The sequence below is a fragment of the Crocodylus siamensis genome, chromosome 12 (genome assembly GCF_052110815.1).
Source record: "Crocodylus siamensis isolate JL-2025a chromosome 12, ASM5211081v1, whole genome shotgun sequence".
In the NCBI taxonomy this organism is placed as follows: domain Eukaryota; kingdom Metazoa; phylum Chordata; order Crocodylia; family Crocodylidae; genus Crocodylus; species Crocodylus siamensis.
In genome coordinates, this window is record NC_143406.1 from 5,966,153 (window position 1) to 5,983,304 (window position 17,152).

Sequence of the window (17,152 nt, forward strand, 5' to 3'; positions counted from 1 at the left end):
TGTTTTTGGTTTTTCCAAAGAGCCCAGTAGATTTCAAATCTGTGTCTCTACCCCCTATTTCCTTGGGAAAGCAAGTGGTACCGACAGCATTGTTTGGGGGGAAAGGGGAAGCTACAACTAGTAGCTACAACTGACTCCTCATCCTCCTTCACGGAAGGGGAGGGCAGCGGAAGGGGTTGAGTGATGTGGGCAGACAGGAGTTGGCAAAGGCTAAAGTGTATAGTGAATACAATGACTTGTGATCCCAGAGGGGAGAAAGAAGCCCGTTTGCTCTGACCGCAGCTGCCAACATGCATACATTGCACACTGGGTCATTCTGGCTGCTTTCACTTCGTCCTCACTCTGAGCTGCTGTTACAGCGACTACTGTTTAGAGCAGAGTTTCTCAACCCATGGGCTGCAAGAATATACGAACGGGTCGCGAGCAAACTTTAAAAATGGATCAACACACTTGTAAAATGATCTGGGGTAAGACCTTAGCCAAGACACTTCACCTTTTTTCCTGTTTCTCGGTTTATGGATGTGATAACAGGCATAATTACAATGATTTCCATCACAGAGGCACTGTGCCACTTACTTGGTATTTATAAATGGTTCCTACTGCTCTATTCTAGAAATACAGAATTGGATAGTTTGAGGCATATCTGCAAATATGGTGACTGCCCCAAAACTGCTCCTACCTCAGCAGAGATGAGTTTAAAACATGATTTTTTTTTTTTTTAGATCAAGGGAAACCACATCTTTTGATATGGGTAACTACGTGGAGACAGGGCATGGCCCCTCGCCTGCCGCTCTGCAAGACGTTTGGCTGCAAAGGCAAGTAGAGATGCACCTATTCATTCTGCAAAGATAAAGTCACAAATACCTGCGGTGTTCCTTCCCTTACCAGAATTAAAGTCCAAGCACTTACACCTGTATTTCAAAAGAACGTAACAGATGCCATCTAGCCCAGTATTTTGCCTCTCCCAGCGATAGAGAATGGATCCCAAGGGAAAGAATACAGAAGCAGGGCACGTCCACACTAATCTGTCCCCTGCCCCTCTCACCCTACAGCTTTGAGAGGTCTAGAACGCCCTGATGTTGAGGCTGCACCCCTAGCTATCATGTTTAATGGCCACTGATGGACCTGTCCAATCTCCTTTTAAATCACCTGGGATGCTTGGGCCTGCAGGCTGAGCAAACAGAACTTCAGTCTCTGCTCTGAGCTACGGCACGGGGGCACGTCCCCACGAGTAGCTAGGCACTGTTTACTGATCAAAGTTTGCCAAGGCCTTGAAGCAACCCACTAGGTATGGTGAGTGACCTTCCAAGGTCACGCCACTGTTTGCTGCCGGGCTACGGTGAAAGCCTTACACCACACTGCTGGCTCAATAAAAGACCCATTAAATACAGGCCATTATGCATCCTGTTGTGTCCACACTCACAAAGCCAGCAGAGAGCTGGGGTAGATGTTTCACAGCGATGCCTGGTTTTCAATCATGAAAATCCTCCGTGGCCACAACGTTCAGGCCATTTCTGCAGAGGAAACAATTGCTCTATGGCTCCTATGCACAGCTCTTGTCCTTTAAGTGACCCATCCATTTACCCAGAGTGTAAACCCACATGAAAGCTGTTTACTTCTCTCATGGCCTTTTAGTACTTCTGAGTCAGACCAGAATAAGCACGAGGTGCAAGGTTATTCTTGTCCCCTGTGAGAAATATTTGTGCCGGGCACATGGTTTCAGCAACAGTGTGTTGGTTTCCAAAAGGGCTCTTGTGAGACTGGCGTCAAAACGTATTAGGCTACAACATCGCTGTAGAACAGGCCATTAATAGAATTGATATAATGGAACAGGCATCTCTTATGTAAGCACATCTAGTTCCAAGATTATTTTTATTTCTGTGTTCGAGTGTACTGTAATTCCACTGAGGAAAACAGCAAACATTATTATTCAATGCTTGTCAATGGTTAAAGAGTTACTAATTCATTTTTTTTGGCAAGCCTTCTCTCACATGACTAATGCTACACTCCAGAGCTGTCCACCGGTATTGTGCAAACCCAGCCAGAGCGGAGGAAGCAACTGTCTCAAACGACACGTTGGGGGCGTTGGGACACTTCACAGCACTCGATGGTTTGTGGAGATCTGGGATCAGTTGGCATCACTCACAGAGAGGGTACTGGTTAATCTTTGGTCCCCTTCTTTCTGTTCCCAGGTGTTCCCTGGGCTGGCAGCTTAGCGTGGCACACTGCAAAAAAGAATACTACTTTGTCCTGATATACTGCCTCTTCTCCAGGGATCCGAGTCCTGTGCCACTATCAATACATCAAAGCTCACAGTGTGGTAGTAAATAATATCAGACCCCTTGCAGGTGGGGAAATGTGGGTTTTGTCCATCCTAAGATAGAAGACTTTCTGATTACTGCAATCGTGTTTGAATTCCCCCAGAGATCACAAAGCGGAGCCCAACACTTCTATCCTCCAACGAACAGACCATCTTCCTTCTCTGTAAGAGCTGTGCATCGTGACCAGGGATCCTGATTTTCTCCAATTAAAAAAAATCCCCAACTTTTGGTTTAAATGAAAGTAACCCCAAATCCACAGTTTTCCACGATTAAAGTGAAATGTGCCTATATATACACATCTGTATATTAGTGGTGTTTCATTTTAATCATGGAAAAATGTGGATTTGGAGTTACTTTTTTTAAAATCCGAAAACTAGGGATTTTTTTATTTTTTTTTATTTTTAATCAGAGAAAACCAGGATCCCTGGTCACGACTCTAAAGCTGAGTTCAAGTGGACCTCTTTGCTCAGTATTCAGAACAAGTTTAAAAGTATAAATCTGGCAACTAACTGCCACGTATTGAATCCTTACAAATCCTCCTATCGCAGGAAGCCTGTCAGTCATACCAATAACTGAACACTTTATCAGCTTGTTCTACCAGCTTCATCGTTAATCTTTGAATTTTTGTTAGGTGATTCAGACATTTAAACCCGGGAACAGGCTATTCTCTGCAGTCCCAAAAGCCAGAAGCTCAGTCCCTATAACCAGCGCAAGTAATGGCATATTCTTCAAGGAAAAGAAAAGGGCCACAAGCTTGTCCCCTCCTTCAATCTTAAAACCAGAGGGCAAGAATTGAAGTTAGCATTTTTGCAGAGATGGAAAGTCACCTTGAGATTCAGGCACAGCCAGAAGGAAGCAGTAGAGACAGGTTCTGTGCCCAGCTCTCATGCAAGTTTCTCTACGCCTCTGATTTCCCCTCTCTCAAAGCAATATTACACTGCAAGCATTAAAGTATATTAGCACATTTTGAGATCCTCAGGAGGAAGTTGCTAGTGACGGGTGAAGAGCACTGCGCGGTTGCCATCAGCACAGAACTCAAAGCCATCACTTGCACTGATCAGCTGTACATAAAAACGGGAGCAAGTTATCATGAAACTGGGAACATGCGAGAGCAACTGTTGAAGTCGACAAACTTCAGACAATTAGCCGAGGGGCAGAACCTCCCCCAGAAAGACTTCTAGCCACTTGTCCTTCTCGCCACAAAAATGTAAGCACTACAATTTTGGTAAACAAAGCCTTCTCTCTCAGCAGTTCAAGTGGTATGAATCTCCAAAAAGTGCCTTTTGCATGCTGTTCACACCATTACAATTGTCCTTAGATAGTACCATGTGGCCCAGGACCATTTTCCATTTTGCTGCCTATGCTATTGGGTTATGACTAGCCAAACCTTCTCGGTAGCTGAGCAACCCACATTCCAAGAGCGATGAGAAGGAAGAGCAGAATTTGAATTTCCATTTGACATGAAGATGGACCAGCCAGAGCTCTCAGTCACATCCCCAGATTCATGAATGCAGGGGAAATTTCTGATTCTGATTTTAAATTTACGGCTCCAATTCAGCTCTGGCAAAAAAATGAATGACAAAGTTGCACAGAGATAAAAGATCAACTTTATGGTCACAGGAAATGTGCAGGCGAGGTAAACACAGAACCTCCTTTTTATGAGTCTAGTGATTTCTTCTTCATGAATGGCCACTCAGAAAAAATTTATATGAAGCCAGAAAGATTTAGATTGGATGTTAAAAGAAAATTATTTAAATAGCTGAAAGTCCCTTCCAGCCCTACGTTTCTACCAAGTTGTGCTTTACTTATTCTGTTTTCTGAGCATTGCCCTCTGCAAAGAGAACCTTCTGTTGTTTCATACCTAGATTTTTGCTTTGCATTGTATTAATATACCTGATATAAATTGTCTGATTTAATCCATGTATAGCACCTTCCTCCCTGACCACATCAGAGTAAGAGATCAGTAACCTGGGATAGTCTGTTTTAAGCTTCCACATGCTACTGACATTACTTTTTCTCCTATGCAAAAAAGTGTTTTCGTTCAAAGCAATCAAGCAGCCCATTAAACTTGTGAAGACATACGCATGGGAGACCTAGTTCTAGTTTTAGACTTATGTAATGGGATGTCATCCCCAATTGTGCATCAGTTGTGGGAGTTTTACATTTCGTTTCCAGAAGAGCTATTTTTCTCTACCCTTCTATATGCTCAGACTTGTTCTCCAGGTCACTGCAACTGAAATTGTATTTCCTGAATGAAAGGGGACAGGGAGACAGACAAATCCAGATCTTTAACTGTTACCTGTAACTACCTACGAGCATGTCTAGTAAAGAGGCTGCATAGTTAAATATAGTTGGTCACAGTCACCCAGACCATTTCTTTAAATGCAATCTGTTCTAGATGGGATCATCTAAGGGGGGCAACTAGGATAAACTTTTTTTTTTTTTAACACAACCTGTTTTCCAAAATAATTTCATGCTGTCTGTGTGAAATTAATGGAGAAGTCATATGAACATCTAACTTAGAAAACGGTTGCCTACTAGCCAATAAGAAGAAGTCACTTTTGACATCTACAAACCATAAGGTTTTAACTAGATCATCCCCCAGACTAAGGAAAGAAGTCAAATCCTCACAACAACCTTTTCCAACTACCCAAGGAAAACAGAGAGCAGATGACCAACTACAGCTTCCAGACTGCAATGTGCAAACCAGGCCAAAGCCAAAACCACCTCCACAAACTCCAACCCACACATCCCCTACAATCAACAAATCTTTACAGCCACAAGACGGTAGATCAATGGAGCAAAGAACAGGTCTCTGGATGCAGCTGTTGGATTTGGAGAAACTACAGGTAAAAGAATAAAATCATTGGCTTTTTCTGTGCCTCTTTTGCAACACAGGCAAAACCGCTACTGCTTTAACGTGGTCACGGATCTTGCTCCTACTGAAGTCAGAGCATTGCCATTTCTTTCAGTGGCAATAGAGTCTGAGAGAGGTGGTGCAAGCAGTAAGCCAAAGGCTTTAGGGTCCATCCAATGCTGTGTCTCCCCGCTTCATCAGCTCACATACTGCTAGACAGTTTTCTACAAGGCAGCATATACTTTGTGTTACCAAATCTGGAGTGGCAACATAGCTGAAAAATAGTCCTATTATTTTAGTTTCTATGAGTGTATTCTGTGCTCATGAAAAATAAGGTTCAGGGGGATCTAGTTTCTAGCCGTGCATTTATATGACTTCACAGCAGAGTCAATCTGGGCAATGAGCATCAGCATAAGGCTGGCCCATTTGGAAGTGTTACCACCGTCCTCCCTGGTGCTGCACGCACTCACAGGTATTGCTAAAACTTCCACGGGAATATCCAGGAATTCGCCATGTGAAAACGTGTCCTGGGTACCTAAGGGGAGTTGTAGCAAGGCATGGGAGGACTATGAACTTTTGAGTGCAAAGTGAACAGGTCACCTGCCTGAGCAAGAGATGCACCGGCATCTCTCCAGACAAACCAGCTTTCTGGGTTTTAAAGCACCACCAAACTTTGGGGAGAGGTTTCTGGATGGGAGCAGGGAGCCTGGGCTAATTCTGCAGTGAAGACCTAAGTTCAAGGGCCATGGCTTTTGCTTGCTCCAGTATGGTGTATTCTATTTCAGAGAAATCTTGGCTACAATAACGGGTAGTTGAAACTGCAAAACATCTGCATCTTCCTGGTAAGTCATATTTTTGTTGCAACTCCGCCAATCGGTGCCTGGCCTCACAGAGGCTTTCATTAAGTTCAAGAATGAGTATTTTTCTGTGACTTGCATATTTGTTGTTTGTCACCTTCCTGCCCACCTCCTGCCTATAAATAGTGGCTCTGCAAGAGAGGGTTGCCAGCAACCAGTTTCCAGGAGAACAGCATGTTCCTACGAAGGCTATTCATAAAGTTGTAACCCCCTCTCCAAGCTTCAAACGAGAACATTTTACAGCAGTGGACTACAAAAAAGAAACACCCAACGTGTTCTAGAAGCCAGATAACATTTTTTATTCCACATGAGGGAGGAATACTTTAATAGGAGTAACATAATAAAGAGCCTTGAAAAGTTTTTATGATCACATTTGCTTACACAGCCTAGAACCACAGATTTAAACATCTTTGAAATAATTTTGAAATACCTTTACGCTTACACGTTGCTATTAGAAGTGTTCTCCGACTGCTCTACCATTAGCAGCTCAAACAAGAACAAAAAGCAAGTGCGTCTAGGTGGGCAAAGAACATGCTGTACAATTTTCAACAGAGAGGGAGAAAGAAAAGATTAGGTAGAAGAGCATCTTCAGTTGTATACATCGCTGCTTCCAGTAAGTTTTATGCAACATTTTAAAGCCACTGGGGCATCTGCATCTTTGTGACGTGTTCTATATGCCTTTCAGAGCAAGCCAAGGTAGATAGTAACTTAAGGCAGTTACGAATAATTTCATGTTAACTTTAACACAAGCATAAAGTTGTTGGCTTGTCTATAAATACAGATGTGTATTTATCAGCTTTAATTATTTTTCATCATCTCTTGGCCAAGTTTCTGACAAGTTAGAAAGTCTAATCAAGAGGCATATTTACACTATCACATTTCTGTAGGGTTTTTTAAAGTTACATTTACATCGTTGCTATTCTCCCTGCTGTCTTCACTAAAAGCAGGAAGGGGCTGCTACTCTATTTTGTTTGTAGTCGAGAAGTATTTGTATTCAACAGTGATGATGTGAAAAGCAAGATTATCCGCTTAGTGCTCACGATTTGAGGGCAGCCCTTAACGACTCTGTAATTCAATAAATGCAGCTATCAGTTCTTGTTTGTTTAAAGCTTGTGTTTTAGTTCTTAGAAACTCTCCGAGGAGGACAAACTGGAAACCTTCACTTTATTCTCCACGTCCCCAGAAAACTATTTTTGAATATGGGTCTTGGAATCCGAGAGTTATTTATTCACTTAGTAATAGTTTGGCAGTGCCAATAACAATAGGAAGCCCTCAGCAAGAATTCTTAACAAAGGTATAAAAATAGTTGGGTTCCAGTGACAATAACTTTACATCACTCCAGGTCCAGATGGGTTTAAAGATGCATCTTTAAAGTTCAACCCAACATCTTAGTGCAAGAAAAGTTAAATGAGGTAAAAATTCAGCCTTCAGCTCTGTGGAGGCCATGCCCTTTACAGTAATATGGTGAAGGCTCCCATCAGAGCAACATGTGGCTGTATGTTTGCTTAGTCGCTGTTTGCAGGGAGATGGGGACATCAGTCCTAGACTGCCTGCGTAACACACCTAAACGTTTTTGAACCAAATATTATCCCACTGCATTAGTGTCCTGCCAGCGGCCCACGATTTCCTACAGTCTAAATGGCAAACTTTATTTACTCTGTGGTCATGACCACCAGCCATTCCTCAACAAGTACTTCCTGAAGCTCATAAAAACATTCGCAAATCATATACGTTATTCTTTACTATCTCCCTGAGCGAAAAAATAATTACATTCAGGGTGCAAACTTTTTAGCAGTGCTGCTATTGATGTGCCTTGCTGCTTAAAATAGCATAACATATCTGCCCCATAATAAGCAAATGATTGTTTAGGAACTTTCTTCCACTGAGCCAGAATCAGTGGCATAAAGATGGGAACTGTCTCTTGATATTTTTCTTAACTGGTGTGCGATCTTACAAGAATACTAGCTGCTTTCCCCAAAACCCCCAAACCCACCCAGCTTTAATAGCTGTGCGCTCACTGCAATAAATATGAATTACATGGGACAGGAGCAGTGAGCTTAGTGGTTGAGTCCAATGGGACTGACACGTTAAAGCACTGTTGAGCCAATGCATTTGTTGAATTTTTACATTTTACTTGAAAAATAAAATATACAGAGAAATGTACAACAACGTGATGCATTAAGCCAGCTTCATTTGTGTGACAGACCTTTATGGATTTTAAATTCCAAGCACAGACCGTCCACACATCCGCTGATCATCACAGCTTCTCCTGACACAATGATCCTCTGCATTCAACATATTACAAGTTTTAAAAATGGTTTAACTCTAGCCTTCAATTTAAAAAATATTCCTATTGTGTGCCTTTAGTTAAGAATATGAAAGATAAGCGAATTCAAGTGTAAAACTTCTGTGGACTGCTTATTTGTAATCAAAAGTTTAGAAAAAGAAAGTGTGCTTAGAAAACCTGAAATCTGCTGAAATCTGTAAAACGTTGCTCTGCAGTTTTGTGGAAATGGTGTGCCTCCCAGGTGGAACATGCACAGCAGACGCCGTGCCGCAGGACAGATTTCAGTGTAATCACCTGAACTGCCTCCTGAGATGCACAGCAACAGAGTCATTAAAAAAGGAAACAGAAAAGTCCTTAGTTTTTTTTAACTGGAAAAAAAACAAAACACAAACACAAAACTTAGAAAAGACTTAAATTCCAGTAAAGAAAGACTTGGCTTCCTTCAGCTTTGACTAAAAGGGCAAAATGCTCTCTCCTCTCAAAGCCTATGGGAGCAATCTCTGCCCTTCTTACAAGGACATTGTCAAGGTCAAGCAGACAAACCTTTGACATCCGGCACAGAGAGAGGCAGAGGGAATGCTTGATCTATTCTGAAAGCTTCTTTTGAAAAGTTGGGTTTTTAGGTTCCAAAACAAATGCTGCAGTGATTTGTTCTCCAGATCAATCCAAACCGTTCCCAGCAGCCTACCACTGAAGAGCAACTCTACAACCACCAACTAATATACTTGCTGAATCAAAGTGGAGGAAAAAAAGATCTGTTTCAAGTGCCGACCATTTCACATATTTGTAAAACATCTCACCAATGTCCTCTGAAACTAGATTCTTTTCATCTGCAGGGGCAGTTCCAAGGCCTTCGAAAAGGGTGTGGATACCTTCCTGAAAACTGAACTCAATCATTTTACCAAAAAATGAGCTTGTTTTTCAGGGCTTTGAGAATGCGGTTGAACTACCTGAACCAGAGAGCCCCTCCCCACTCTACTCCCAATAGATTCACAAAAGCAGGATGAATTTGCTGTGAAAAACAAAGTGGCATTTCTGGTAGATGACCATGCATCTGCTTCCAGCTGCACTGATGGTGCTGGGGGGGAAAAAAAAAAAATCAAAACACAGCGCACCCTTATGAGACTATTCAACAAAGCCACCCTGCGCTACAGGGCTTCTGTGCTCTTCCAGCTCCAAAGAACTCTAATGAATATTTTTATTACATCTACATTCCTCCACTCACAAGAATAACTTTCTACAGAGAGAGTGTGCAGTTTCAATTAGTGCATTAAGGCTCAGTATAGTTTCTCTTTAATTTCTTTACAGTAGATAGACCTTTATACATAACCACACCTTAGGTCTATACTTTCTTATTTACATCAAACACAGTTGTACATATATACAAGGTAACGAAACACAGGGCTTCTTCCAGGACTAAATGCATCTAAAATGTGGTGGTTATCGAGCTAACACTGAAAAAAAATCTGGTTCTCTCATAATCTAAATCACCGCATACAGCAAATACTAATGGTATTCATTTGTTTCCAGTGCACTGCTTTCTACAGTTACAGAATACATTTGCCAAATTGAGATTCTGTTTTTTTCCTTTTATTTAAGAGACAGGAGGGCTTTCTGTCCCAGACTGGTACTTGCAATGTGTAAGGTAAATTCCCTTTGGCAGGAAGTGTGATGTTTTCAGGAGTCCAGCTCCAACTGTTCTTGATTTTCACTAAGTCTTAACATAAGCTGTTGTTCATAATAAAGGCTCTTTGCATAGTTTATTTCTTGAGACAGCTTTACTGCGAGGACTTCAGACTTTACGTGAACCTGCACAAATAAGAGATTGTGTTACCAACACAGTATCTATGGCGTTGAAAAAAAAATTACCACCACTGCTAAGAGAAACAAAAGTATCCATTTACAGTAAATATATGATTACATGAAAGTAGATTATCTATCCATCTATTAATTATATGAAAGTAGATGATTATAAAGAGCTCATCCAGCTAAAATGACCAGCCTGGTTAATTTACATTAAACAGGAAACTTCTTAAAAAGCAGAAAACTGGGAACTGAGAGTCTAAGTTTCTTGTCCTCACATTCATCATTCTAACTTTTGATAAAGCAGGGCTTCCCTTACCTACCTCCGTCTTTGCACAAGAATTTAAGATACTCTGATAGGAAGTACCTACAGACATTTTAGGTATGTGACTTTCAGATGAAAAGGTGAGGGCAGGATCTTCTTATGGTATAAGTAGCCTGGGTAAAATATCTCACTTCTGTTTCTCCTCTTATATATTTTGTCTGCCTTGTTATTTAGACTATAACCACTCGGGGCAGGGAGAAGCCCTTGCTGTGAGCCGGGACACGGGGGCTTTTAGTGCTGCTGTAATAAAATGAGCCAGCTCCAACGGGCTTAAAATAGAAAGCTACGATTGTGAATTTTATGGCAAAGATTAACTTTACTACAAAAAAGCAATACATAGGTGCGTGGAGGGGACTGGAGAGAAGAGTTTCTTTTAAAAAAATGCAGCGTACACAGTGAGGAAGAAAGGACGTCATGCTCTGAAAATGTCCCATTATACGGAAGAATAACTTGATAAGGTTTCAGACTTTTTTCTGGCCTCTAGCAATCATGTCTTGGTTGCTGCACAGTCTACTCACACTGACTACATTTTTTGCCCTCAAAAAGTGGAACACTCCTTCATATCTGCCAGCAAATGTATCCCTGTTCAAGGAGCTGCTGGATTTCCCCTGATCTTTCTGCTGAGTTTATAAGAGCAAAAGTATCTGAATTATTTCTGCACCCAAGCCTCTCATGGCAGGACAAAAAAACCCAGAAAATAATGCATTTCCTACACCACTCTTCCTGAAGTGTTCATAATCAAGCAGCACAGAAGAATGTTCACTGATGACAATGAAGTATTTGATTGTTGTATTATATCCCTGTAAGCAGCAGAAAACGTCACTTGAGGGGAAGGGGAAGTACTAGAGCCTTACCATAGGTTTGTGATGCGATGGGCCTGGTATTGCTACACCGCTACTTGTGTTCACAGCTTTCTTTGTCAGCTGTACATAAACCTTCCCATGGTCTTTTGAAACAAGGCAGTGGTAGAGATCATCATACTTGACTTCCAGGAAGATGGCCTCTCGGTCAACATAATCTCCACGCTTCAGGAAATAAACAGCTTTGGACGAAATGAGAACACAATAGCTGTCTATGTTCTCCACCACTATGAAACTACAAAATCAGAAAGACAAATCAGTGCGCTGCAGCCTATCAGGTTTAATAGCTAAACTATTGAGTTGATAGATAGTTCTCGTCTACTTGCCACTCATTTTTGCATGCTTCACAACTCTACCTGAAAAGTGAACTACATAGCATATAATGCTGCAATAATTCACAGTGTGCAGCCCCTTGGCTTCAAGGTTTCATATAAATTAATCGAAAGTAAACTGCAGGAGACCCCAAACCCAAACCCGAAACTACACAGTAGATACAGCGTTTGGATAAGTACCTATTTGCTAGCTTTGAGAGCTTTGGTTGTAAAGGAGGATTTGAGGTCATGGTCAAAGCGTTAAGGTACACAAGGGATGGAAATGTGATAGAGAATGTGCAAATAAAACAGTAGAAATGAAGTAAACACATGCAACACGGCCTGAAATGTTTACCAGAGAAAGAAATGGGGGAGGCCAGCATCTCCTTATAAAGGTGACATATAGCTTGTACGTCAAAAACATTATTCAACAGGGTTGTACCGAGTAATTTCTCTAAGTCTCAGGCAAAGACAAGAAATATTTTTAAGTTAACTTCAGAGCTGACCATTCTTTGTAAATCTGTTTTGTTGAACAGTGTTATAAGACGCATTGCTGAAGTGTTGTTCCATTCTTCAAGGCATGCTGCAAACTACAGTATTTCATTTTTTGCTTCCTGCTTTTTTGGGGGATTTTTTTTTTTTTTTTTTTTAAGTGACTTAACCTGCTGCCTGACTTGGTAGCCAGAGAAGAGGAATTAGCTGTTTAACACCGAAGGTGAAAGGTTAAGCAGCAAGCAGGAGGTTTCCCTGGAGAGATTAGTTGGTTTGAGCGATGAATATGGAAGGGAGAAAAGGGTGAATTAAGGAGATTAGAGAATTACTATGTCTGAAAAGATCAATGTAAAAATAAAAAGGAAGAGAATGCAAAATTGAAACGGATATTTTACATACAACACAACATTGAGGCCTCAATACAAATATAAGCCACCACATTTATGGTCTATTTAATAAAAAAAAGTGCATCTTGATTTCTTAATCCAACCTATTAAGTGAAAATGTTAAATGGATTTTGAAGTATTATCTATGGGCTGTCAACAGACCACCAGTTTATGAACAAGCCTGTAGGAAAGAGAGTCTATTCTGATAGAACAGGAGGACAGCAACTGGAGGATTTCTTTGCCAAAGGCAGCTTCTGTCCTGGAAGCCTCGGTGATTGCATGATGCTTGGTTAAATGTCTGGATCTCCAAGTGGCTCTCTTGCAATGAGCTGAGTGCTTCCTGGGTGCTGCAGAGGTGGTCTGTCTCGATCTGGACACTAGGGCTAAGTACACACAGTCAAAAAGCCTGAGGCTGAATCAAATCAATGTTTGCAGGTTTCTGTAAACTGCCTAAATTGAAGTGATAAGAAAGTGAACTCACGGTCAATTTTCAAACTCGAAAGGCAGCTGGACCCCTGCAGTGGCCTGTACCAGGAGCTGGGGGGCCCTAGATCACAGCTCCAGGGGAAGGGAAGCCCACAGCGGGGGGCCAGGAGCCGGGCCACTTCTCCTGGCCAAGGAGGCAATTTTCCAGGGGATGGAAAAGCCCCTGCTGACAGCAGGGCCAGCCCTGTTCCGCTGGAGCAGAGCGCAGCACACGGCTGCACAGCATCCTGGGATGCTGGAGGACCATGAATCACGCTGAATCAAGAAGAGATCTGGGACAGAAGTTCCAGAAACCAGTCTGACCTAAATCTGATACTACATCCATCCAGGTTTATCTTAAACCTGTTTCAGCCATTTTGAAAGTGGTTTAAGTGCACTGAACTTCAGTTCTGTTACAAGTTTAAACTGGTTCCTGATTGATTTAAGTAGTTTATGTAATTTCTGTCCCTAGCCTAGGAAATAAGCCAGTGAAGAAAAAGCAGGTTCTGAGAACAGCAGTGGCAGGCCAAAAATGTGGTTCGAATCAAACTTCCAGGCAGGTATAATGACGGATAGTGTATTGATACTGCCAGGGCAAAAAAGGCTCCAAGTGCAAGTGTCCGAGGCACTGTTAACTCAACCTTTACAAAATATGCCAGTCTGCATCTAAATGAGTCATTAGCTATAAAAATAATTTTAGTACCAAAGCATACAACGAGGCCAGGTAACCAGATTTATTTCCCCAAAAAGGTGCTTATGGCTTAGAGATGCTGCAATAATAATAACCCCCACACCCCACTTTTGGGACTGAAATAATCAAGCAGATAACCTTGAACAAATCTTTTCCATCAAAGCCTAATGGAAGAGGGCTCTGCATTTTGTAGCCAATCCTTGCCTTGTCTCTTCTCTGTCTCTCCTAATCATGCCAGGTTTAAGCTGCTTGTCAAGTGTAAATGCAGATAGCATGATTAAGGAGAGGAGGGTTTTTAAGACCATTTAAATGTTTCTGAAGTTTCAAACAATAATTGTGTTAATTACTATGCTCATCTGTTCTACTAGGCAGACTGCATAGACCTCTACATACCTGCTAAAAGGCACACCTCCAGCTTGTCCAATAAAATACAGATTAGCCAGTTAGACCCATCTTGCCACATTCCCCTCCTTCAAATAATCTGAGTGATACACACATGGGCATCCCTTGCTTCATACACTTTTTTTTTTTTTTTTTTTAAATCAAACCTTCTCCCTTACCTACTGCCTCAAGGACATGAAATCAAAACACACATCTCGCCAGTGTATCTGCTGCGTTCTCAAGGCTTAGACTGAAAACATTCTTTTCTCATGTTGCCTAAAATTACTCTTCCTAGGTAGCAACCCCAACTTTCATTTCTCTGCTGGATTCAAGCACGATTCTCATTATTCTCGCACAAGATAAAGGCTAAAAAGTTGAGATTCGGAACAACGAGATTAAGACAGCTGTAGTCCACTAGAAAAGAACTGTGTCGGCTTTGTTCAAATGAAATCACAAAATAACTTGAAATTCATTATAAACATTTGCTAATTTAAGAGCTGAGTAACTTTAGAAAGGAAGAGAGAGAGGTAACCTGCCAAGTGGGTATACATAGCAGCTGTCATGCATTTGGCATTGGTTCACAGAAGCCCAAGGCATCAAATGATTTAGATGTCTAGGACCCTGAAGTTATTAGCTCATATTCTGAGAAAAGCCTTGGTAATTTTAAGTGTAACCATGCAGCTACCTAGAGATTACTAGAAAATGAAATTTCTCCTTGTAACACAACCGTGACACATTCTGTCTTCCCATTTTGAAAGTGGGTAAATAGAGGCACAATGGGGCTCTGGTTGGTATTAGCAGCTTTCAGGGGTGGCCCATGAAAACTTGATTGCACTCTGCTTCCATTAAACTGCATTAAAAAGCATCAGTCACATACTATTCTAAGTAAATAATTGCTGCAGGACAATTATAAAAATTTCAAAAGGGAAAGGTGACAGCCTGTGCACGTGTAACGGCAAGGTGAGTACAGTCTTTACAACAGTCAATCCCATCATGTCACTGTTTCCACTAGACAGACAGACAGAACAATGCTATATTCTAACAACACAATCTGATTAATGGACAGGCTTGCTTCCTCTTATCAGAGGTTGTTTTTTTTTTTTTAATTCCAAGAAAGTTGGGTTCTGTTAAATCAAATGCTTTTAAAGACAAGGGAACCAAAAAAAGAGAAAAAATTCCCACGGAATGGCAAGAATATTGTCTAAACAAAAGCAAACAAATAAATTAAAAGAAATTATTTCTTTCTGCTGTAGGCTGCATATTAAAAGACATGCTCAGTACCAGCAGCTGCCACTGAATCCAGTGGGAATACAGTTACTTGACACTTTGGAAAATTGGGCAATTAATTTCTACTTTTCAGAACAGGCTGCATTAAACCTTTTTTCAATTTTCCTGCAAGGTTGTCACTGGGGTAAGGGATGTATTTTGAAGACCAGAAGTATAAAAATGGAGAACAGTAATTTCATGGTGAAGCAAAGAAATGTTAGCAAATTTGTAGCTAAAGCCCTACTTTTTTTCTACATTTGAGTCATACATCATTACTCATTTTCTTTTGCCAACACACATCCTCTCTCCTGTGCCTAGTTTTCAGAACTTCTGTTGAACCTTTAAAATATTGGTTTAGCTTTTCTTCATAGCCATACGTTTCTATGATTAAAATAATTAAATTAATACAAGAAAATGAAAAATTAAATGAAACACAATCCAGTAGAACAAAGCAGAAGCAACCAGATCTCTGGAGAATTTGTTGGTTTTTAACTACATCAGGAAGTAATTACACAATATTTTCCAGAAGTAAAACAGTGAGCCTAAATGGAAAAAAATGTGGAAACATTTAGTTAGAACAGCAGAGAAAGGTATTAAAGCCCCCTTTTATGGATTTAACTCTGAAGGAAAATATGCAAATAATCAGGTCTCTAAATGTGCTTTTAATTACAATGCTAGGATAAAAGTCAGAGGCACAATTCTATACCGGTTTTCCATGACTAGAAATACTGTTTTCTTCTTGAGAGATATGTCTAATGGTAAAAAAAAGTCAAGAGTAAATGAACAATCTAATTAAAAAAACCCAAATGATTCTATGATTCTGTGAAAAACAAACACAACCGCCCCCCAAACCTCCCCCCCTCCACCAATGATACACTCATTTGGGTGGTACAAACTAAGCGTTACGTATGAAAGTCTCAGCTGGAAAATCTATACAAAAAAAATTCAGCTGTCCAGGCTCAGTTTTTCCCTTAGCAGAAGCCAGATTGTGATCTCCTGACAAGGGAAATCTGCCCAGTGTGGAAAGGGGGGGATGGAGGGGGCCAGAGTGCAGCAGCCACATTACCAAAACCTCTGCCCCTAGTTTGCTAACACAGCCCCGAATGCCTGGGTAATAGAGACGGATGGGGCCTGAACCTGCACCTCCTCTGGGAGTCTCCACTACCACGCTCCCTTGAAGCTCCGGCAGCAAATTCAAGCTACTCTCCCGTGCCAGATCCTCTCCTCTGGGGGACTGCAGACACAACTGCGCTGAACTGCACGTTCTCCCTGTCCCCAGTGGCAGAGTCCGAGGAGGGACGAAAGCAGCTTGAAGACCCCGTTCTTAACTTCAGTCCAACAAATGGGCTTTGTCTGTTGGAACAGATTTTTTTTGGACATTTCACCTATGTTCTTCCTTGCATGGTCTGAACCTCATGCTAAATCTAGTTGGTGGTTGCAGTGGTATAACTAGGGGTATAGTACAACTGCAGTGCTATAGCAGTGCTATAGTACAACTGCATCAGCGGCATGCTGGCAACTGGAACTCACTGCCCCTGTGCCTTGGGTGCCTGGCTGCATCCCTGTGCAGCTGGGTGGTTGCCTCCTCAAGACATTTAAAAATGCTATTTACCAGTCCTTTGTTACACACATACCTACCTGGCAGGAGAAACACTGTGTATCTGAGTCCATGAAGGTAGTTTTCCTCAAGCCCTCTCCGGGATAACTGTTCTTCTGGCGTGGTTTAGCACCCGCTGAGATGCTGGGGCTTAAAGCCCATTTTATGGAAATGGGAGGCTCCTCCCTAGCTTGCTCCTGTGGCCGTATGGCCGAGGGCAGGCGAAACTTGGGGGCCTCTGGGCTTGGGTCTG

At 41.6% G+C, this 17,152-nt stretch overlaps 1 protein-coding gene and 1 long non-coding RNA gene across 10 annotated transcripts in view; one reads left to right on the forward strand and one right to left on the reverse strand.

Annotated features, from left to right (window-relative positions):
- Positions 1-2,693: 2,693 nt before the first annotated feature.
- Positions 2,694-7,143, forward strand: LOC149854523 (uncharacterized). Its single transcript, XR_016438806.1, has 2 exons — positions 2,694-5,170; positions 5,964-7,143. It is a non-coding gene; the product is annotated as an uncharacterized LOC149854523 (long non-coding RNA).
- Positions 6,330-17,152, reverse strand: part of VPS13D (vacuolar protein sorting 13 homolog D) — a 183,236-nt gene continuing 172,413 nt past the window's right edge. For all 9 annotated transcript variants that reach the window (XM_090024785.1, XM_090024788.1, XM_090024786.1 and 6 more), the window contains 2 exons: positions 11,305-11,545; positions 6,330-10,131 (listed from right to left, as the gene is read on the reverse strand). In XM_090024785.1, coding sequence (XP_089880911.1) covers positions 10,000-10,131; positions 11,305-11,545 — 373 coding nt within the window. In that variant the 3' untranslated portion in view covers positions 6,330-9,999. The remainder of the gene's footprint in view (positions 10,132-11,304; positions 11,546-17,152) is intronic.